The sequence below is a fragment of the Pelophylax lessonae genome (assembly GCF_965119305.1).
Source record: "Pelophylax lessonae genome assembly, chromosome: 4".
In the NCBI taxonomy this organism is placed as follows: domain Eukaryota; kingdom Metazoa; phylum Chordata; class Amphibia; order Anura; family Ranidae; genus Pelophylax; species Pelophylax lessonae.
The window spans coordinates 235,164,168-235,187,386 of record NC_138771.1 but is presented as its reverse complement, the minus strand read 5'-3'; the positions used below and the strand labels follow the sequence as shown (position 1 = coordinate 235,187,386).

Here is a 23,219-nt window from a genome sequence, read left to right as displayed (position 1 = left end):
GCCCTAACTGCTCCCAGTACACCTGCATCTGCCCACTGCTCTGTCCTCCTCTGCATCCTTGCAAGCCGGCCCTGAACAGGGCGACATGCAGACTGTCCCTCCTGCCTACTGCTTGACAAGGTAAGTCAAAAATCTATATTTAACTACTAAAGTGATTTTAATTTTTTTTTTTCTTGCAGATCTATTCTGTTTAAACACATGAAAGAAGAGCACTCCTTCAATGTTGGACTGCCAGATAATCTTGTATATTGCAATGAGTTTCTAGATGTGTTACAGAAGAAATTGGACAAGTAAGTGCCATAGTTGTAATGAATTATTATATTCTGCTTGCTATAGTCTGTTTATTCTACTTCTTCAGTCCCTTAATATCACAATTTTGGCTTTACTATAAAGGGTCAGTCCATCAGAAAACGTTATTGCAGTAATTGGCTACTGTTATAGCCTAGTGGTCTAAGCTTTTTGGTAACTGTTGGATTCCAGCAGCAAAAATTCCCAGCTCTGTGCCAACCTAGGAGTTTTGTTGTTTCTGCTAAAATGGGGATGTTTCCTTGTGTCCCCACTTTTCTTTGATTTGGTCAGACTTCTGCTCATTAATTTGATATAGTTGCATCACGGTCATTTCAGCTTCCTCTTTGTCACTATAGGAGCTACATGTCCCACTCGCATCAAGCATGAAAATTTGAAAAAGCAAGGCGCAACAGATTGCTGAATATTAAAATGGGGGGGGGGGGCAGTTCTATCAGAACAAAAATGGGGGGGGGGGGTAGTAAACAAGCTATACTAAAAAATAGATGGTGACCACCCCAATTTATAACTAGCCTTTGTAGTAAGGTGACCAGGCCAAGGTTCCTCCTAATAGCAATGGATAAATTAGGAGCAGGTTTGCCTAGAGGGAGCCCACTTGCAGTTGGGAGGTGGGGTGGCATTAAAAACCACGCAGTTAAGTTGTGATTTTACTGCTTCCCCTCTCCCAGCCACTGCCCAATAAGCTGCAAAGGCAGTGGATGTGGCTATACCAAATCGATTACCCCCCCCCCCCCCCCCCACCCCCCGATGCTCTGAGGGAAATACTCTGTGTGGTGGGGCAGCTTTTTAGGTGTCAAAATGGACGATAAGGTGGCAACATAACATCACCAGTCAAACAACCTCTAAAGTATTATCCACTGAAGATTTTTCTTCAGAAGGCACCACAAGTGAAAATGAGCCGCAGGTGTGCAACATGTTGCTGTGAATCGAATTGTGTATATTGTCTATTCATTTGGAGTTTTTCTGTGCACTTTTTTTTTTAAAGATAAACTCCAGAAGATCCTTTAACGCAAAAATAACTCATAGACAGTCTTTATTTCCAACTGATGATAAAAGTGGTATTAAGCCCATAAGTGTTTTATAATCACTTTCAGCAGCTGATTTAAAAACCGAGTATGATTTTTCTTTATCTTTTAATCCTTGCCTATGTTTCAATTTAGGCTTATGCCATGGCTGCTGCCCTAGGGTTTTCTATAAGGGTGGCTCCTTTTTTTCTGCAGCATCCTTTTGGAGGCACCTTTTGCATGCAGAGGTTAGAGTTATCTAGCTAACAGATTGGCTTGAGACTGCACTGTCCACTGTTAACTCTCTACTCAGGAGACTGGAAGCAGCACTTAGAGAGCAGGGGCCAGCAGCATTAAAAGTTGTTAACTGCAAGTAAGAATTTTAACAAATAGTTTACTGGGGAATGCTTATTTTATTGTACTTAATGTGGTGAATTCATAGAATTCAGACACTCTTTGGAACTCTGACATGCCTCCACACCACAAATGATGATGCTGGCAACAGATTCATGTACCTGTTGTAAACCGATACATGAATCCAAGGCACATGCCATGTGTGGTGGTGCACAGAGACTGGAGTGTCCATATGATAGTGCAGCTGCACTTTTCCCTGACAGCACACAAACAGCACAGTGGTGGGGTAGTTTTGTATCTGGGTGTGTGGAGCCTGAAGGGTATTTACATACACTAGTTCCTCATCTGTTCTGATCTCCTTGTGATTGACAGCAGGCAGAGGGCGGATCCTTAATAGATAGGTTGCTGTTGGCTATAGAATCTACCTGCTGTCAATTACAACTAAAGAACAAACTTAATGGGGAACTAGTGTCTCTGCTTCTTCATCAGGCTCCACCCATTGTAGTGTCTCTGGTTGCTAGGAGGCTAACAAAGCCAATAGAGTTCTTAACCAATGACAGGGAGAGGGTATTGGCAGCAGATATGGTGCTCTGCTACACCATGTACAGAGACAGGCACTGCCTGTCTCTATACACCAGTTTACAGTTGGTTTTTATTACCTCCGGTTTCGTTCTCTACATTGTACGATCTTGTGGTAATTTATTTTTTTTTTTGTAATTTAGTGCAGTAATAGCACTTCTTTCTAAAAGTGGAACTATTAAAACCACCCTAAATGTTTGGTTTGTTTCGGAAAAGTTACCAAAATGGGCGGCAGGTTATTTTAAAGGACTATAGCACCAGAAAAGTGTTGGTAGGGGTTTATTGAATTCCCCAGAATGTGTTTTTCTGAAATATGTTGGGGGTTAAATACTAGTACTTCAGTAAACAAAGCAATCATTTTTATTTAGTATGGGACTACAATGGCACCTAATACAACCCAACATTAATACATTTGTCCAGAAATCATTTATTGCATCTTTGTTAGAACAGACAACCTAATTTTAAAAATCTGCTGTACGTTTAGATTGCAGCAGAACAAACTGCACCCCTTATATGCTATTTTACCACTTCTGTACCAGAAGGTTTTACCCCCTAATGACAGGCCATTTTTTGCGATAAGGCACTGGGTTACTTTAACTTACAATTGCACGGTCCTGCGACGCTGTACCCATATTACATTTTTGTCTTTTTTTTTTTTAAATTTTGATTGGTATGCGCAAAAGTTATTACCTCTACAAACTAGAAAGATTTATGGTATTTTTTATTTATTTTTTAACTAGTAATGACAGCGATCAGTAAATTTTTATCGGGATTGCGGCTGACAGATCAGACCTGACACTTTTCACATTTTTAAGGGGACCAGTGACATTACTGCAGTAACCAGTGCTTAAAATATGCACTGTTACTGTACTAATGACACTGGCACGGAAGTTAACACCAGGGGCAATCAAAGGGTTAATTGTGTCCCTAGGGGGTGCTTACTAACTGTGTGGGTGTGGACTCACTAGATGAACGTAGAGATTTGTGTTCCTGAATAGCAGGAACACCGGATCCCTGTGTTCATCTGTGACAGAACGGCGGTCTGCCTTCTTTCCGTAAGGAAAGACTACCTTCTATCTCTATGGGGAGCGATCGCGGGTGGCTGACAGACATCGCATCCGTCGGACCTGCTGATTGGCTCCCACTGTGGCCAATAGGCGCGCGCCCCGCTGGCTATTGCACGAAACTACATATAGGTACGTCGTTTCGTGCAATAGAGCCAATCTGCCGCAGTATATGTGTGGTGGCTGGTTGGCAAGTGGTTAATATATATCTGTAGGTTTTCAGCTAGATTTCCCTCTTGAAGTTGTTGTTCTGTATGCCACTGATGAAGTGTGATACTTGAAACACATCAGGCAATATCAACCAAGACTGTTAGGCTCTAAATTTAGAGAGATTGAGGGGTACTCTTTGTTTTCCCATGGTGTAAACCCACAGTGTATATTTAAATTCTGTTTTATCTGTTGCAATTAGGATACAATCAATTGTTTTTTTTACAAATGTAATACTGTTGGATTGTACAAATGTAATACTGTTGGATTGTACAAATGTAATACTGTTGGATTGTATTTGGTGCCATTATATCCCTCGATACAATTTTTTTGATTAGACCATTTCTGGTATTATTGGCACTAGTGTGGCCTCCAATCACACCGATTTATTATTTTTATGGATATTTATTTAGTAATTTATGTTAATATGTTCCTTATTTTATTTTCTTAGTTTACAGTGTTTATATTGTGAAAAAACATTTAGAAATAAAAGTACTCTAAAGGACCATATGAGAAAAAAACAGCATCGTAAAATCAAGGCGCAAAACCAGGAGTATGATCGATTTTATATAATCAACTATTTGGTAAGGCTGTAAATGTTGTACAAATAATATTCAAACATTAAATCTTATTCAATAAATGATTTATTACTCTTAAAGGAAACTATAAAAGCATATTAAGGCTATCCCTATAATCTACATTCTAAATAATAATGAGACGGGTTTTGCAGAACCCCTGGGACTTTAGTTAATGCAATTTAAAAATGGAGCAATGCTGCAATTTATGGGATTGCATATTGGTTGGCTAGGAAGACTCAAATTGTATTGGTCATATAATAGTTTCCTAAGAGACCATTACAAGACTCAAGCCTCATAATCAATATTCACTGTATGTAGTATATAAAGTTTGAAGTAGTTTATACGCTGAAATAGCATAAGCAAAACTAGTACACTGCATTGTACGAATTGTCCATTTTGAAATCCTTTTTCTCTTTGAACTACTCAGTCTTACAAGGTCTGCAAATACAGTTCAAAGAAATTGTGGTGTAAAGTCTCTGGAGGCTTCTGATCATTAGCAAGTTTACGTGTATTCCAATTGTGGTCACATAGCATAGACGGCCAGTTCAAACCTCTAGCCAATTATGTCAACTGTGGCTTCTCCAGCTAATGTTACTCTTCTGGGCCTGAGTCTGGAAATAACCATTCTTTAAGAGCTGAACACGAAACATTGTCAGCATGTCTCATTGATTTCTGCCTTTGACTGGTAAGGCTGCCTAAGAGCTAGTTAAGGACACTGTTTTATATTGAAAATTAATTCAGCAACAAAGAGTATTCTGTCACAAAGCTACTAAAGTGCAAAGGAGAAGGCATTAATCCAGTCTGTCACAGTTTAAAGATTTATTTTGTTTAGGTTGTATTTTTTGTGTAATAGCATGCACCCTGATTGATTATGCCGTTTAATCATTCTATTAATTATAATAACCTTTTGCTATTGGGGAATTTTTGTTTCGAAGTCAGACTGCAGCATCTTAGAAGCTTTACATGTTCAGTAGCACTGGGTCTGCTGCAATGATTAGATTTTCTTTGAAAAGTTGAGGGATAAGCATGTCTCTTTCCCCAATCCATCTGCTGATTGTACAGAGCCCTAGGCACTCTGCCCATGCTCATTTTTGTGTGTATTACTAGATCTGGGTTTTTTTTTTTTTAACCACTTTACCACCGGAGGATTTTGCTGTCTTCCGTCCAGGCCACTTTTTGCGATTCGGCGCTGTGCGAATTTAACTGACAATTGCGCGGTCGTGCTACGCCGTACCCAAACGAAATTTACGTCCTTTTTTTCCCACAAACAGAGCTTTCTTTTGGTGGTATTTGATCACCTGTGCGATTTTTACTTTTTGCGCTATAAACAAAAAAAGAGCGTTTATTTTGAAAAAATAACAATATTTTTCAAATTTTTTTATATGAAATTCCCCCCCAAAAAAATGTAAAAATCCAATTTTTTTAAAAATTTTGGCCAATTTGTTTTCTGCTACCTATGTTTAGTAAAAAAAAATCGCAATAAGCGTATTTTTATTGGTTTGCGCAAAAGTTATTGCGTTTACTAACTAAGGGAAAGATTTCTGTCATTTTTGGTGTTTTTTTTTTAACGCGTAATGGCGGTGATCTGCGATTTTTTTTTTTTTGCGGGACTGCGACATTGCGGCGGACAGATCGGACCCTTGACTGACCTTTTTGACACTTTTGGGGGTACCAGTGACATTACTACAGTAATCAGTGCTATATATATGCACTGTTACTGTAAAAATGACACTGGCAGGGAAGGGGTTAATTTTATTGGAGAGGGAGGGGTTAATGTATGCCTGGTGCTTACTGACGTGTGGGGGGGGAGGTGGCTGTGTGACAGAAGGACAGATCGGATGTCCATCTATGCTGAACACTCCGATCTGTCAGTCCCTGTCCAGACTCGATCCCCGACGATCGGGGCAGAGCAGCGGCAATCGCCGCTGCTCCTCCGCTGGCACGACTCCCGCTGTGAATGAACACAGCGGGAGCGAGCCTCCGGTGGCGCGCGAGCGCCGCCCACAAGGGGCGGAGTCCAGCGACGTAGGTCTACGTCGCTGGACGGGATCGCGGCACTTTGCCGCAGTAGCCTCCATGTGAGCGGAGGTGAAGTGGTTAAGGAGGGTGCATGTGATCAGCACTGTCCAAACAGAGGGTCAGGGGTCATGAAACCTCATAGGATAGTCAGAGGAGGATGAAAACTCCAAGTTTTTACCAGCTCTCAGACAGACCCTGATGGAAGTCACAAGACTTCTATAGACTGGTGATGAGAAATGGTAACAGTTTATATTTACTAAAATAATTGCATTTCCATGTTCTGTGTACTGTGAGAAACCAGATATAGTGAATGCAGGGTCCTGGGTTTAGTAACACTTTAACTACTTCTAAACTGGCATTGAAAACTATTTGGGACCTCGTTTCAATATGACCAGAATTATTGTCATGTTGCCAGAGATGCCATATTACTGGAGACTTCCTCCATAGAGGGCAAGCCATATTCTTGGCAACTGACATATCTTCCAACTGTCATCTTAGTAGAGACTGTTGTCATTTGGGACTGCCATGTAAGTTTTCCATGTTACCACAGACTGATATGTTACCAGGGCAAATACAGCAAATCCCTAAATGACATCCTAGGTTCATAGAATTTAAAATTTGTAAGTCTTGTCTAAGAAGTAGTACCACAAGATATCTACCATTTCACCTATTTGCAAAAAAACTCTGAATGTGTCCTGTACCTGGCTGGAGATGAAAAGAGGGTTTCCCTTGTGGCTAAGCACCGAGCATCCTCAGAGTTGAGAACAGGGAGTGCAGGGCTCAAAGAAGCATGGGTGATGTTTAGGTAGATTCGCAGAGGATTGCTTGTAGAGGCATCTAGCTAGGTGGTTATCAGATGATCCACCAGGGCCAATGGCAGAAAAGCTGGAACCTTCAGAGGCATAGCAGGACTGAGGCAGCTGCCAAAGGCAAGATGGCACCCTAGGCAAGAGGATGGTTAGACTGGTAGAGCAGGACTGAAAAAGCGTTCTCAGCATCAGAGCCAGGGTCATATACGGAAGATCAAGCAAGAGGTGTGGCAGAAGCATAGTCGGGAACGGAGCCAAGTTCATACACAGGTATCAGGCAGAAGAGTAGTCAGGAGAGCAGGCCAGAGTCATGCACGAATGGCCAGAAGAGGCAGAGTTCTTTTTAAGCAAGCTGAGGTCAGGTAGTAGTAAGGTCAAGATGCAAGACAGGTCAGATACAAGAAAGTATGGGTGAGCTGAAGATCATCCAGCAATCTCTTGTTGCTAATACAGTCCTTACTGGCGTTTGACACCAGTTCTGAAAGTGGGTGTACATGGGCATGCATCAGCACGCACGAACGCATGTTGATGCAGTCCTGATGTGCCTTTGCTCATTGTTGCACAAAGGAGCATGACCATACAGAGTATTGGCAACCGTGCCAGGCCTTCTCTTCAGCACATGCGCATCTTTCTTATGAATGGCGCCCTGACAGTATGTCTCTGATTTCATGTAGTTTTGTTGCTAGGGACTAAAGCTGCTGCTGTCAAATAGGAGCCTTTAAAGGTAGATGGGGCATAGCCCAGAAGTCAGGTTACTAGGGAGGTCAAGTCCCTACAAACAATATCTAAACAGTTCGCAGAGAAGGTTTTTCTGGCTCAGATATGACTGTCACCTTTTGATACCTGCTCTTGGTCAGGAATATTTGAAAGATTGAAATAGTTGGCGGGTTCAGTGTAAAGTCGCTCCTGACTCTTCTGCATGCACATCAAGGTGAAAAATCCTTTTTCTCTTGGCCCACATTTCGAAATCCTGCCCTTCATTTTTAGAATGCCTTCTAAATCGCTTTTAGACTAAATCTAGTTTCTTTTTTCGCTTTTGATGGACAACGAATAGCAGCTTATATTTTGGCTCATAAAATGTAAACGCAGCCAAAATGCCAGGAATGGTCATCAGTAGATCATGGAACCTACACCAAGCAGATATTGCTTTTAGTCTTGGAGGTAAGTACACTATTCAGCTGCTATGTACTTAAAGAATTTTAATGTGGGTGCCAGAACTAGAAATTATCCTTGACAGTGATTAGTTTCCCCCCTTATGCCTGTGTCAACTCTATTGATGCCAGTAAGGAAATGAACAACAGGTTTGGAGAAGGCTGACAGGAGTGCCATTTATTCTTTAGAACCCCAAAAGTTTTAATCGGACGTTAGAGGTATATAACAATTAAAACATGCAGCTCAGATTCATTCAAATTTGTCTATTGAGTCTGTTAGATTTGGTGTCATTTTTTTGCTTATTTTTCATGACCTGAGTTTTGACTTTTGGAATATGCAGGGATATAGTTTTCTCAAAGCTTTTGAGATAGTCTGCTTAATGGCTGTGAATATGAAAAGTAACACTTCAAACAGTTTTTTTTTTTTTTTTTGAGTAGAGCTACTTTTGGGTTTCTTCTAAAGATGCTCTAGATTTCTGTAAGTCATTCGGTAACCATTGGTCCAAAGTCTACATGCCATTGGGAAAGGTTTACCATGTGTGTTGAAATGTAGCAGGTTTTTTGCAAACCCTAAAAAAGGGGGGCAGAGAAGCACTTGAAAGTTTAACTTAACCCCTAAAGTTAAGTCTTAACACTTAACCTCCTCCTCACCAACATTTATTCCTTACCTTTAAACCTAACCTTATTTAGACCCCCAAAATCTTCTCCCCCCCTAAATTGCCAGATTTTAATTATTGGCACTGAATTTTCAGTCCCATTTTTTTTTTTTTTTTTTAAATCTTTTTTATTGAGTTTTCAACAGAGAAAATAAAACAAAACAACAAAAACAAACTACGGTGCCAGGGTCCACACTGACCCGAACTACTAGGCAGTACAGGCATTAAGGCACGGTACCCACGCAGGGGTCCAAATGGAAAAACATTAGCAGCAAAGACATCATAAAAGGCAAACACTTCCCTCCCATGAAACCCGACTTCCGCCCAGGGGGCCATCTCGTGACAAGGCATGTGACATAGGCACAAGAGGGCAATACCTCAAATAAGACCGACGCGGGCATCCCCGGCCGCCCTAGGGCGACGGGACGAGGCCCGCATCAGCCGCTCGCAGCCGTAGAGGGATCGGCGAGCCACTTCTTCCACACCCTGTCATGCTTCTTCGGGCAGCCTCTATGTGTATACGTGTCCTTGTAAAGAGGAAGTACCGAGTTCACCAGTATCTTCTATTGCAGTACCGTGGGTGGCGATCGCCGTCGCCAATGCAAAACAATAGATTTCCTGGCATAATAAAGCAAAAGACCCAGCAGCGTCCGATCAGCCACCCGGGGCACTAGGTCATCAAGCAAACCCAGAATGCAGACTCTGGGGCTGGGATCAAGTTTAACCTGAGAAACTTTTTCAATCAATTGAAGCACCCCGGACCAAAAGTCAGAGAGATGGGGGCAGGTCCAGAATACGTGGAAGAAATCTCCCGGAGACTGGCCACACCGCCAGCACTCCGGGGAGTGAGATGCATGCATCCTGTGGAGACGATATGGGGTGAGATAGGCTCTATGGACTATCTTAAATTGGATGAGTCTGTCCCTGAGAGAGACCAGCATCTTAAAGGGGACCTCCCACACATTAATCCAATCCTTCGAGTCCAAGTCCGGAACATCCCGGGCCCAGCGATCATGGAGGCCAGAGAGCTCCGGAGAGCGGACTCGGAGAAGGTGGGCATACAGAGCCGACACCGCTCGCTCCGAGCAGTCATGTTGCAGAACCCGTTCCAGGTCCGATTGCACCAGCTGAGCACCACCGGACGGGAACTGGGCTTTGAAGGCATGAGAGAACTGCAGGTATCTGAACACTAGGGATGGCGGGACATTAAACGTATCGACAAAATGGGACAATAGAGGGAAGGTGAGATCATGCGACACATCCGAGAGTTTCTTGATGTTGAATTTAGTCCACACCACCGGGTCAGGAAGGGAATAGAGATGCGGCAAATCAGGATTGTGCCACAAAGGCGCGTTGGGGGAGACCGCCGTGCCCGGATAACCCTCGAGCTGCAGCCCGAGTTTCCAGGCTCGCAGCACCGTGGACATGGAGGCAGTGAGCCCGTGCGGGGCCTTGGGGCCCCTAAACAGCAAGTGAGTGAGTGCCTCCACAGATCCGAGCACCGCCGCCTCCACCGCAACCGCCGAGTTGTATAGATCAGGATTTAGCCACCAAACGGCCGTGACCAGTTGAGATGCTAGGAAGTATTTGTGGCAATCCGGAAATGCCAGTCCCCCCTGGGAAAGGGGGCGCATAAGTGTGGAAAATTTGTACCTAGGCGGGCGCGACCCCCACAAGAAAGAGGAAAAAAGTCTATTTAGTGCCGTGAAAAAGGACTTGGGTATCCACTGCGGGGAGTGGCGAAAGAGGTACGTAAATTTAGGCAATACCTTCATCTTCACTAGATTAATGCGACCTAAAAGGGAAAGGGGTAGGTTCTCCCATGCCTTCAATCTTGCCCTAACTGCGTTGACCACCGGGTCCAGATTAAGTGAAATAAAGGCGTCAACATCCCGAGACACCCGTACTCCCAGGTACACCATGTCCTCCACCCATTGCAACTGAACATCCGGCGGTGCCAAGTGCCTGGCCCCCTGGTCAATCGCCAACAGTTGCGACTTAGACCAGTTGACCCTCAACCCGGTCACTCTGGAGAAGGTGTCCAGAACGTGCAGCGCCCCCCGGAGGGAAGAGTCAGCATCATTCAAGAACAGTAGGAGGTCGTCTGCATACAGGGCTACCCTCTCCTCCAACCCGGCAATCCGCAGGCCCCTGACTTGCGGGGAAATGCGGAGGGCCTCCGCCACCGGCTCCATGGCAATGGCAAACAAGGCCGGAGAGAGGGGGCAGCCCTGTCGCGTGCCCCTAGATAGATTGAACCTAGAGGACAACTGTCCACCCAAGCGAATAGCCGCCACCGGTGCCCTGTAAATGGTTTGCAACCAACGGATGAAGATTAGGGGGAACCCCATTCTCCGGAGAGTCTCCCACAGGAAAGGCCACTCCACCGAGTCGAATGCCTTTTCTATGTCAAGTGAGGCCACTACTCTAGTCGCTACGTTAAGATGTTGTGCTTGTAGGTTGGTATACAGTCTGCGAAGGTTAACATCCGTGGACCTATGAGCCATAAAGCCTGTTTGGTCCTGATCCACTATCGAGGGAAGTAAGGGCTGGAGTCTAGTAGCTAGCAGCTTGGTCAGAATTTTCAAGTCATTGTTGAGTAGCGCGATAGGCCTGTAAGAGGCGCAAAGCTTGGGGTCCTTAGGGGGCTTGTAAATGAGGATGATATGTGCTTCCGCCATCGAGGGGGGCAAGGACCCCTCCTCGAGGCACCTGGTAAAGGTCACGGCCAGCAGCGGGGCTAGAAGTCCCGAGTGTGTCTTATAAAATTCTATGGGCAAACCGTCCGGGCCCGGGGCCTTGCCACCTGGTATGGACGAAATTATGGCCAAAACCTCGTCAGTCTTGACTGGGCGCACCAGCCAATCTCTCTCCCGATCCGAGAGCCAGCCTAGGGCCACTGGATCCAGGAGGGAGTGTAAGTCAGTCGGGCTAAAGTCTGGGGGAAGGGTGGTAGTGTAGAGTGTGCTATAGTAAGATCTAAAGGCTTCCAGTATGTCCTCGGGAGAGGTAAGGGCCTCCCCTGTGGGAGAGGTGAGCTCCGGAACCACCGTCTGGGGTGAGTCATGTTGAGAAATCAACGCCAGAAACCTACCATTCCTGTCCCCCTGTTCGAAAAAGGACTGTCGGGAGTGGTACATCGCCAACCTCGTAATCTCCGACATATGTAGATGCAAGTCCCTTTTCTTCGCCTGCAACGTCTCGAAGTTGGCGGTCGAAGGGACCAGGCCATACGTGGCACTGGCGCCCTCTACCTCCTCCTCCAGACGGGTCAGCGTAGCTGAATGCTGGACCTTGACCGCCTTAATGGTAGACATATAGTGGCCCCTGGTGTAAGCCTTGAAGGCGTCCCAAACCACTCCGGGCGTGGACGTCTCTGCGTTATTCTTCCAATACTCCTGCAGAAGCGGTGGGATCTGAGAGGAGACGTCTGGGTGGTCCACCCATTGGGAGCCCAAGCGCCACATAGAGCCACACCGGGCCGCAGTAGAACGCAAGGTAAGCTCCAAGGGGCAGTGATCAGACAGCCCTGCCAACAAATACCGTGCCGACACCACATCAGATAACACCGCCGTATTGGCGAAAGCCAGGTCAATTCTGGAGGAAGTCTTGTAAGAAGCCGAAAAACAGGAGTAACCCCTCTGATCGGGGTGTTTCCAACGCCAGACCTCCGTCAACCCTGCGGCCTCCGACCAGCGCAATAGATCCTCCGAAAAGGATTTAGGGGCGGACGGCCTGTCCAGGGACGGGGAGAGAATGGCGTTGAAATCCCCCATCCAAAGCAACCTGGCAGGGCAGTACGGGGAAACCCTGTCCAAGATAGAATACAACACATCAGGCTTAAAGGGCGGGGGTACATACAGGCCCACTATCACATACCTACGGTGCCACATAGTGAAAACTAGCACAACATAACGGCCCAGAGGGTCCGTATGGACCGCCTCCACCTCACAGGGAAGGGACTTTCGAATTAAAATCGAGACCCCCCTTGCGTAACTGGAGTAGGAAGCATGGAACGACTTGTGCACCCAAGGTTTCTTGAGGGACAACAGTTTGCTGCCCATCAGATGCGTTTCCTGTAAAATTACAATCGACGGTTTGTGGGAATTTAAGTATTGAAACATGAGAGCACGTTTAAATTTTGAATTTAGGCCCCGAACATTCCAGGAGAGGACGGAGAAGGTTTGCAGGTCACGTGAGGCCATGACAACTATACTGGAAGGAAATGGGAGAGGACCCCGTGGGAAGCATTATTAGCATCTGAGGAGCAGCAAGAGCAGGCGAACCCAAGCACCGTAAACACAACTGCAGAACAGGGAACACAGTTACACATGTAAACAGAACAAAAACACCCAGGCACGGAGTGCCTATCCTGCTAAGCCCCAGCATTCCCCCCAAAAAAAACAGGGCGGACCAACTAGTCCCCCCGGGGGGAGCCAGGGAAAGCTTGTACCCAAAAAAAACAACACAGAGTCCAGAACCGCTGTTAGGCTAAAAGCATCAGCCTCAGCAGTAGGGGGGGCACACCGGCTCCACCAAACAGGGGGGAGCCGGGGTGGGCAGCATAGAAGAAATGTCCAGCAAAGGCGAAAAAGGAAAATCCCACCACAGCAAAACGAATAGACCAGCGGGGGATTTTATAGTGCAGTGTGCAGCTCGGCAGCTGGTTCAGCTCCATACAGTGAGCTACAGTGAACAGTCAGAGATGAGCAGCGGCAGTTCATAAGACACATACAGGGAGGAGGGGGGTCCATGAGAGAAAAATAAGAAGGGGGGGGGAGAATAACGGCAGGATGGTAGGGAGCAGGACCAAAAGAGGGCAATCCAAATCATAAAAGTCATATGAAGTAGGGGGGGGGGTCAACAGTAGAAAGGGGGTATACTTGCGCAGCTTAGATGCGGGGGGGATCCAGGTCAGCGAACGTCCAGCCAGGAGGCCGCCAGGTCAGGAGTATCAAAGAATCTGGTGCGATCCCCGTCGATCACTCGGAGTCTGCTGGGGTAGAGGAGACTGTACTTGATACCCAGATCGCGGAGACGCTTGCGGATGTCAGTGAACTGGCGGCGTTTCTGTTGCACCTCAGGGGAATAATCCGGGAACAGCATAATGCGGGCGCCCTCATAGCGGAGTTCCTTCTTGGTCCGTGCTGCTGCCAAGAGACGGTCTCGGTCCCGGTAGTTGAGAAGGCGCAGCAGGAAAGGCCTTGGGGGTGCTCCGGGCATCGGAGGAACCGCGGGGACCCTGTGGGCCCTTTCCACCACAAAGGTCGGTGGCATAGCGGGGAGGTCCAGCAGCTGCGGCAGAAAGGTCTCAGCAAATTCCGCAGGCCTGGGGCCCTCCGCACGCTCCGGCAGCCCCAAGATGCGGATGTTGTTTCTTCGCAGGCGGTTTTCGGTGTCAATCGCCCTGTCCTGGAGAGCCTTAACCTGTATTTGCAGGGCATGGAGGTCCCTGGAGTCCTCCCTGGTGTTGTCCTCCAGGCGGGAAATGCGGTCCTCCGCTTCAGACACCCGCGAGCGGAATTTGTCCAGATCGTGCCTGATCAGGCTAATATCCGTGTCCAGGTAGTCTATTTTGACCGTAAGGGTGTCCTTGCAGGCCTGTATCGCCTCCAGGATATCCGATGGGGAGGGATCCCGCTGCTGGCTTGGGCCTGCCTCCGTCTGAGTACTGGCCGACATGTTGGAGAGAGAAGGCCTCGTGACCAAGATGGCCGCCGAGCGTCCCGGGGGACAGGGAGAAGAAGCGGGCGTAACCGAGGATCTAAGCCGCCCAGGCGATAGCGGAGGTGCCCGCTGCTTGCCGCTCGTCTTCTTGGGGGGACCCAGGGTGGTGAAAGGGGGTGCCAAGGATAAACAGGTAGCTCAATGAGGCAAAAGGATGAGATCAGGATCGGAGCTCCAGCGCCGCACGTCCGCTCAGTCTCACATCCCGGCCACGCCCCCCTTCAGTCCCATTTTAAATCAGATGGTGAGGTCTTTAACTGCATCTGTGGGCAGACTATTTTACAATGGTTATTTGTGATTATTGTATTTATACAGCTGCCATGAATTTGCACAATAACGGTTTCTTTCCAAATTAAAACATTATTATTATTTATTTATTCTTTTTTTTTTTTTTTTAGGAACTAGGGAAGAACTGGGAAGATGTCCAGTCTGAAGATGATCGTGAGTTTGGAGACAACAATGAAGAGTATGTGGATATTTATTTATTTTTAAATTATTTAAAGCCCAACTCAGCCGTGACGTTTTTCAATGTTCATTTTTACCAGGGACTGGTCTGACTGGGAGGAGCTTCCTGTTTCTGCTGTATGTCTGTTTTGTGACAAGCAAGCAGCTACAAATGAAGAATTACTTAGCCATATGAAGGTATGTAACGTAGGGGTGGCTTGTAAGAATACAGGGAGTAAGGCAAATTTAAAACGTGGGGTCTAAAGTATGTGCTTAAATGTCAGCATGGTTTTATTAGGTGTTGAAACAGTTTAACAGGACAATGTTTTAATTTTTCGCACATATATTAAAAACTTGATTTTTGTTACTCACTGTAAAATCCCTTTCTCTGGGTTAATTGACAAACATATCTTTGCTTCTCTCCATACTCATGACTGATAACCCCACCTACCAGGAGTAGGACACTAGGCAGGAAAGAGCTCCGCACTTCCTATTGGCAGTCCTCTGTGCGTAAAACCCCCTCTCCCTGCACAGGCCACCAGTTTGTATAAATCAGTGTCAGAAGCAGATTCCAACAGAGGGGTGGGTGCTGTGTCCCTGAATTAACTCTGAGCATTGATATATCTTCCTAGAGGTAGACTTCCGTGCCTTCAACATTGTGGGGATCACAGAATTCGACAACCCCTTGTCCCTCAAAGTGACTTATAATAGCAAGAAATGGAAAAAATAAGGTGGAAAACCGGACCCTAGCACAGAATGTCTTCCCAAATCTCTTCCCAGCCACCAGGGAGCTTCCTTGACCAGCTGCACCACCACGTTGTACCGCAGACAGCGAGGCCAGTCTGTAGCCACCAGAAGGACCGGAGCCCCCTCGGCCTCGTTCCTGCAAAGCAGACGGAGGAGCATCTTGAGAGAAGGCAAGGCATAAATGAGACAATACTGATCCCATGGCCCCCTCTTCCAAGGGATCTTTCTTTCTTGCCTCAGAACCTCCCTATTGATGTGAGATGTCAATGGGTCCACGCCTGGCATTCCCCAGTGTAGGCTAATCTGCTTGAACAAATCTGGGTGCAGAGCACAGTCTCCCTGGGCCAGTGTCTGACAGCTGAGATAGTCGGCCTGCTTGTTTTTAAAGCTAGAAATATGCACTACAGGGAAAGCTGGAACAAACTGTTCTGCTTGCCAGAGGATTTCAGATACCTCCAGAGCCGCTGCGGCAATCCTTGTGCCCCCTTAAATAGTGACATAGGCCACCGCTGTAGCATTGTTTAATTTTCTCCTAACAGGCAGCCCCTGGAGATAATCTGTCCAGTGCTCCAGGGATAACCTGATTGCTAGTAGCTCCACATTGATAGACAGTCAAGCTTCCACCAGATTCCAGCAACCCTGAGTTAAACGTAAGCTGTGGGGAAATTAAGTGCACCTCCACTTGCAAAATACCTTAAGTAAATTGACCACATTGTTTGAATGTAAAAAAAACCTAATAAATAAAATGTAATCCAAAAATAGTTGATGCTCCTCTTGAGGGACCCTTCCACTAAACCTGCAAGGATGTATCAATCTTATTAAAATGGTCTTTCTCCCCAAATTCAATTACATATTTCGGAATTGCCCTGTGTGGATTCCAGGTTCCTTTTTTTGGGAGATGGACTGCTGTATTGGTACCTTTTTTTAAATGGGTTGGGTCCTCCCCACGTCTGGCGAAGTCTATTTCTCTATCGCTCATTGACAGACGTAGTCCTCGGTGATTCAACACCCTCGGGTTATGCTGCCCTCCACAGGAGTAGGACTAGACAGGAAAGAAAATGCTCTGGCCACACCCTAGGGGCAGTCCCCGAGGGTATATCCTCTCTCTCTCTGCTACAGCAAATCAGTTTTTTTCTGTCTAGTCAGGAGTAAGGACCTAGATACCTTGCTGGGATCTTCGGTCCTGGCAGGATTTTTATCTTAGAAAGATTTTTTTTTTTTAGACAGCTTTTTTCTCCAGTGTTCCTGTGAGATCTTCAAGCAAGAAAGCTGAACTGGGTGACGGGCGGGATGTTGAAATCCAGTGGTCACCCCAGTTCAGCCTACGAGCACGTGCAGGCCATAGCTCCGCGCTGGGTCGGCCGCGACATAGTCCCACTGGACGGGGACTGACCCTGCGAGTTAAACGTCTCGCTGAAACGCCAAAGACCATGAGTCACGGCGCCCGTATTGGTCGACAGCCCTCCAACTTCGGTGGAGAGGGGTACTGTCAGGAGTTGGCGCCCGCCTGGTTCCGGTACGGTGAGTAGTATGTTCCCCCATTTCCCCTGACGGGTCCTGTGGTGAACGCGGGCCCCTCTCTGTATGGTAAGGATGGGTTCCCCTCTATCCTATAACATGGCACAGATCCCCCTATTTTGAGTGTGATTTTTGTGTACAATAAGCCAGGAGGCTTGGTTTGGGAGCTGACAATCTAATTGCAAGTATGTTTAAATGATTGTAATCAGTGGCAGTACTGGAATCTTACTGTGATAAGAGAAAGTATCCTACCTGTCAGAAGCCACAGGACATGTATGCGGCTTTCCAGGTCATTCCTCCAGCTAAAGCATGCCTCCCGACGGCCACGCGGTCCGCCAGGGTCCGGTACCGCCGGCCAAGTTGATCTCCATGAAGAGAAAGGTTTTGTGATGCCGAGATACTCTGCAGTCACGCCGCTATTCTGTAACAGACCGCCGTAGATCGCACGAGGCCGCCATTTTGGCGTAGCCTCGAGTCTTCAGCATGGGGGCGGCCATGTTTGAGGTGACCCAAACACCTCGTGGAGCTAGGGGAGGCGCCGGAAGGCGTACAGAGGGGCGGAGCCGCCTCCTTTCTTCCCGGGCAGCCAGCCAAGAGACTTCCTGTCTGTTCGAGACAGTGCTGAGACTAGTTGCAGTGAACTCTGAGCATCAAGTGGTGAGCCTGGGGGTCTATCTCTCTCTCTCTCGCTCGATAGGGATCCCTAGCAGGTAACACTGAGGGGCTTTGTGGCGCTGGGCGTCTGGAAAAAAAAAAAAAAGTTTTATTTTGGATTGAATTTTCCGGATAGTAACTGGAATTATCATGGACCCTGCCACACAAGTACCCCCACCTGTTTCCCTCGAGGGGGCCACGGGACCCGCCGGTGCACAGAGTATGGATGCATATACATCAGTTTTGGAGTCTATGGTGGCTCGGGTGGAGGCGGCCTGTCAGGAATGGGGGTCAAGAAAGCGACCTCCGCCTACCCCTATATCATCTGACACTTCAGACTCAGAGTCTGAGATGGTCATTGCAGCTGCAGGTCCCTCTGCAAGGGCTGTTGTCTCAGGTAAAGTTCCTTCAGACAGTGAGGAGGACGTTCATACTTCCGCCATAATTCGGGAAGAAGCATTGGTGGACGCACTAGTTGTGGCGGTTCGGGAAACCTTAAGATTTGAGGTTTCACCGGCAGAGGCAACTGAAACAGAGATTCCCTTTTGGTACTAACAAACCCACCAAAACAGTGAAGGTTTTTCCTGTACCCAAGTGTTTTGGTAATAAAATTAAAGAAGAATGGGAGCATTCTAAGCGTACCTTTACTATTTCCAAACCTATTGCTAGACGCTATCCGTTTGAGGAATCCCTCATTAAGAAATGGACGGTACCACCAGTGGTAGACCCACCTATTTCCAGACTGAATAAAGCCACGGTTATTCCAGTAGAGGACACTTCGTCCTTTAAGGATCCGGTGGATCGGAAGGTGAAAGCGGAGTCCCATTTAGACCAGTCAGCATTTAGACCAGTAATTGTCATTGGTCTGGTTTCCCAGACACTTACGGAATGGGCTAGATTGGTACGCCAGGACCTGAGGGGGAAAGATATCCCCCAGGGAACATCTGAATTGATGGAACAGATTATACAAGGGCTACAGTTTGTCTGTGACGCAGCCTTGGATGCTACCCCCCTATTAGGGCATGCATCTATGTCAGCGGTTATCCTCAGACGTGTGCTGTGGCTAAAATGCTGGTCAGCGGACCTAGGTTCCAAAAAGACCTTGACGAATCTCCCCTTTCAGGGGAATCGCCTATTTGGGGCCACCCTAGATGAGATCATTAAGGATGCCACTGGGGGCAAGAGCACTTTCTTGCCACAGGCTGCTAAAGCTAAGGGACCTCGTAGCAAGCGAGGACCTTTCTTTACCGCCCATAAAGGGTTCGTACGCCCGGCTGGAACAAGCGGGAAAGGCAAGGCTCCTCCAGGAGGGTTCAAGAAGGGCTGGTCGGACAAACAAAAGACAGACTCAGCCAAACCTGAAGCAAAGGATTACACAGCCTGAAGGTGCGCCCCCACCCGGTTTGAGGGTGGGGGGACGTCTTCACCGGTATTCAGGGCATTAGATCGAGCATCGATCACTGCTACCGGTGCGATTCTTCCCTTCCAACATTTAAGTACTACAGGGAGCGGCAGTTACCGTTCCCTGAACAGATCTTTTTCTTTACCTTTTCCAAAGATTAGTCTCAGTTCCCCACAAGAATCGGATCCGGTTGAACAGACAGACCAAGAAGCCTCTAGCCAGGTGACTTCGGTCCCTGAGGTTCAACCAGGAGAGATCACCGTTCCTGACAGGAATCAGGTGTCTGATAAATGTGTGGGAACAGAGAACGAGCAGACTTTGTCGGATGGTCGGGGCCAGATAGCTCTAGGGCCGCCTGGTTCAGATCCAGTCAGCGCCAGTGATCCTAGAAATTCTAGGCTGGCCTCGTCAAGCCGGTCTGGCCGACTTGGACATGCTAGTCGCGGACGTTCCTTGGGAACTTCGTCTCAGGGAGTGTTTGCGGTCTCAAGGACCAATCTTCCATCGTGCTTTACAGTCGCTGGTTTTAATGGCCTGGCCATGGAGACCCAGGTACTGAAGGACAGAGGGTTGTCAGCTTCAGTTATTCCTACCCTTATTAAAGCAAGGAAAGCGACTTCCAGCAAGGTCTATTATCGCACATGGAAGACTTATATCGCGTGGTGCGAATCTTTAGGGATTCCTCCACGTACCTATTCGGTGACTCGAATATTGGCCTTTCTGCAAAAAGGAGTTGAGCAGAAACTAGCCTTGAGCACCATCAAAGGTCAAGTTTCAGCATTAGCTATCTTCTTTCAGAAACCTTTAGCTACCAAGTCCTTGGTGCGGAATTTCATCCAGGGGGTGCGGCACCTGGCTCCACCAGTCCGCGCGCCCTTACCGCCCTGGGATCTTAATTTGGTTTTGTCGGTTCTACAGAAACCTCCCTTTGAAAACATCAGGGAGATTCCCTTGCTTACTTTATCCCAGAAGGTAGCCTTCTTGGTGGCTATCACTTCTGCATGCAGGGTGTCAGAACTGGCTGCATTATCATGCCAGTCCCCATACTTAGTGATTCATAGGGATAAGGTAGTGCTTCATCCTAAGCCATCCTTTCTTCCAAAGGTGGTTTCAGATTTTCATCTGAATGAAGATATTGTACTACCTTCCTTGTGTCCTCAGCCCAATCATCCTCGGGAACATGCGTTGCATTCCTTGGATGTGGTTCGGGCAATCAGGGTATACCTGAAGGCGACGGAATCGTTCCGTAAGACGGATTCACCTTTTGTGATCCCGGATGGCCCCAGAAAGGGGTTGCCTGCATCTGCCGCGACTATCTCCAAATGGATCAGACAGACGGTGGTACAGGCTTATTCTATTACGGGTCGGAGTCCTCCGTTCCCTGTTAAGGCGCACTCCACTCGAGCGCTCAGTACTTCCTGGGCCTTCCGCCATCAGGCGTCAGTGGTCCAGGTATGTAAGGCGGCCACCTGGTCGTTGGTACATACCTTTACAAAATTTTATAAGATTGATGTGATGGCATTGGCGGATGCCTCATTTGGCCGCAAGGTTTTGCAGGCCGCAATTTGAGGAGACCGGTGGTCTACCTCGAGGGTTTTTTTCTGTTGAAAAATTTCTGTTGAGTCTCATCACTGAGAATGAGCATTGTAAACTTCTAGTTGGCACCGGTTGGGCCTTCTAGATTGGATTTGATTTCCATTTTCCCACCCCTCATTTGTGGTACTGCTTTGGGACGTCCCGAGGGTGTTGAATCACAGAGGACTACGTCTGTCAATGAGCGATAGAGAAAAATGGATTTTTGTAAAATCTTACCGTAAAATCCTTTTCTCTTAGCTCATTGACAGACGTAGTACCCGCCCCTCTGTTTTGGAGTTGGGTTGGGTTAAATTCTCTAGACACTGCTTTGTGACATAACTGATTTGCTGTAGCAGAGAGAGAGAGGATATACCCTTGGGGACTGCCCCTAGGGTGTGGCCAGAGCATTTTCTTTCCTGTCTAGTCCTACTCCTGTGGAGGGCAGCATAACCCGAGGGTGTTGAATCACCAAGGACTACGTCTGTCAATGAGCTAAGAGAAAAGGATTTTACGGTAAGATTTTACAAAAATCCATTTTTTGTCTCCCCGTACGATGCAGAGGGTTGGCATTAGCTAGCTTCCTTGCATATGTTTTGGCAGCAATATTGGTCTCAGTCCATTGGTGGTTCGTCTATTCTCAGGCCAATGCGGCTGTATGCTTGGAGGCAGCCCTCCTGGGCTCTCTCAATGAACTTGGGAACCTGGTGTAAACCATTGGTCGCCCTTTCAGTCACTATGGGATAACCCTACTCTCTCACATTTACAGTCTATTCCTGCCCCCCCCCCGGGTATGGGCAAACTCTGGTGTGACGGTCCTCAGAGACATAATGCCGGCAGAGTTATTGTTATTTAGAGACCTCTCAAATAAAGTCACATTTCCCAGGTGGATACATTGTTGCTATATCAACATGCTGCCCGGGCCAAGTTTCCACAGCCCATTAATCTAACCATGGACCCCATTGAGGAGCTTCTGGTGCAGGAGACCAACTAAGCCTCTCTCTTCCCTCTACCTGTCGTTGCTCAGTTTAGACTCTCCTAAGATGGAGAGGCTGTGGGAGGCTTGGATGATGCTGGGGATATCCCCTCATTGGAAAAGGAGAATTGTTTTGAGGACAGCTCTTAAGCTGGTTATCTGTTCCAGAGATTAACTGATACAAACTAAATTCATACATCCTTCCTTCCTTCCTTCCTTTAGTTATTTATTATACTCCACAGAGATTGCACAGAATATACCCTCAGAGGGACCCCATTTGTGGCCAATGCCACTTGGATACTGGTACGTACAGTTTCTCACAAAAGTGAGTACACCCTTCACATTTTTGTAAATGTTTTATTATATCTTTTCATGTGACAACACTGAAGAAATGACACTATGCTACAATGTAAAATAGTGAGTGCACAGCTTGTGTAACTAAATTTTCTGTCCCCTCAAAATAACATAACACACAGCCATTAATGTCTAAACCATTGGCAACAAAAGTGAGTACACCCCTAAGTGGAAATGTCCAAAATGGGCCCAATTAGCCATTTCCCTCCCCGGTGTCATGTGACTGGTGTGTTAAATTTGGTGTTATCGCGCTCTCTCTCTCATACTGGTCACTGGAAGTTCATCATGGCAAAGAACTGAGGATCTGAAAAAAAGAATTGTTGCTCTACATAATGGCCTAGGCTATAGGAAGATTGCCAAGACCCTGAAACTGAGCTGAAGCACAGTGGCCAAGATCATACAGCAGTTTAACAGGACAGGTTCCACTCAGGAAAAGGCCTCGCCATGGTTGACCATAGAATTGAGTGCACGTGCTCAGCGTCATATCCAGAGGTTGTCTTTGAGAAATAGACGAATGAGTGCTGCCAGCATTGCTGCAGAGCTTGAAGGGGTGAGGGGTCAGCCTGTCAGTGCTCAGACCATACCCCGCACACTGCATCAAATTGGTCTGAATGGCTGTCATCCCAGAAGGAAGTCTCTTCTAAAGATGATGCACAAGAAAGCCCGCAAACAGTTTGCTGAAGACAAGCAGATTGAGGACATGAATTACTGGAACCATGTCCTGTGGTCGGATGAGATAAAGATAAACTTATTTGGTTCAGATGTGTCAAGTGTGTGTGGTGGCAACCAGGTAAGAAGTGCAAAGACAAGTGTGTCTTGCCTACAGTCAAGCATGGTGATGGGAGTGTCATGGTCTGGGGCTGCATGAGTGCTGCCAGAACTGGGTAGCTACAGTTCATTGAGGAAACCATGAATGCCAACATATACTGTAACGTAATGAAGCAGAGCATTATCCCTTCCCTTCGGAGACTGGGCCGAAGGGCAGTATTCCAACATAACCACCTCAAACACACCTCCAAGACGACAACTGCCTTGCTAAAGAAGCTAAGGGTAAAGGTGATGGACTGGCCAAGCATGTCTCCAGACCTAAACCCTATT

The 23,219-nt window shown here is 47.1% G+C and overlaps 1 protein-coding gene across 1 annotated transcript in view; it reads left to right on the top strand.

Annotated features, from left to right (window-relative positions):
- The window catches only part of ZNF277 (zinc finger protein 277), a 165,504-nt gene that overhangs the window by 121,206 nt on the left and 21,079 nt on the right, over window positions 1-23,219 (top strand). The window contains exons 6-9 of the mRNA XM_082254450.1: window positions 180-290; window positions 3,966-4,098; window positions 14,853-14,920; window positions 15,000-15,096. Of these exons, the coding sequence (XP_082110576.1) occupies window positions 180-290; window positions 3,966-4,098; window positions 14,853-14,920; window positions 15,000-15,096 (409 nt within the window). The remainder of the gene's footprint in view (window positions 1-179; window positions 291-3,965; window positions 4,099-14,852; window positions 14,921-14,999; window positions 15,097-23,219) is intronic.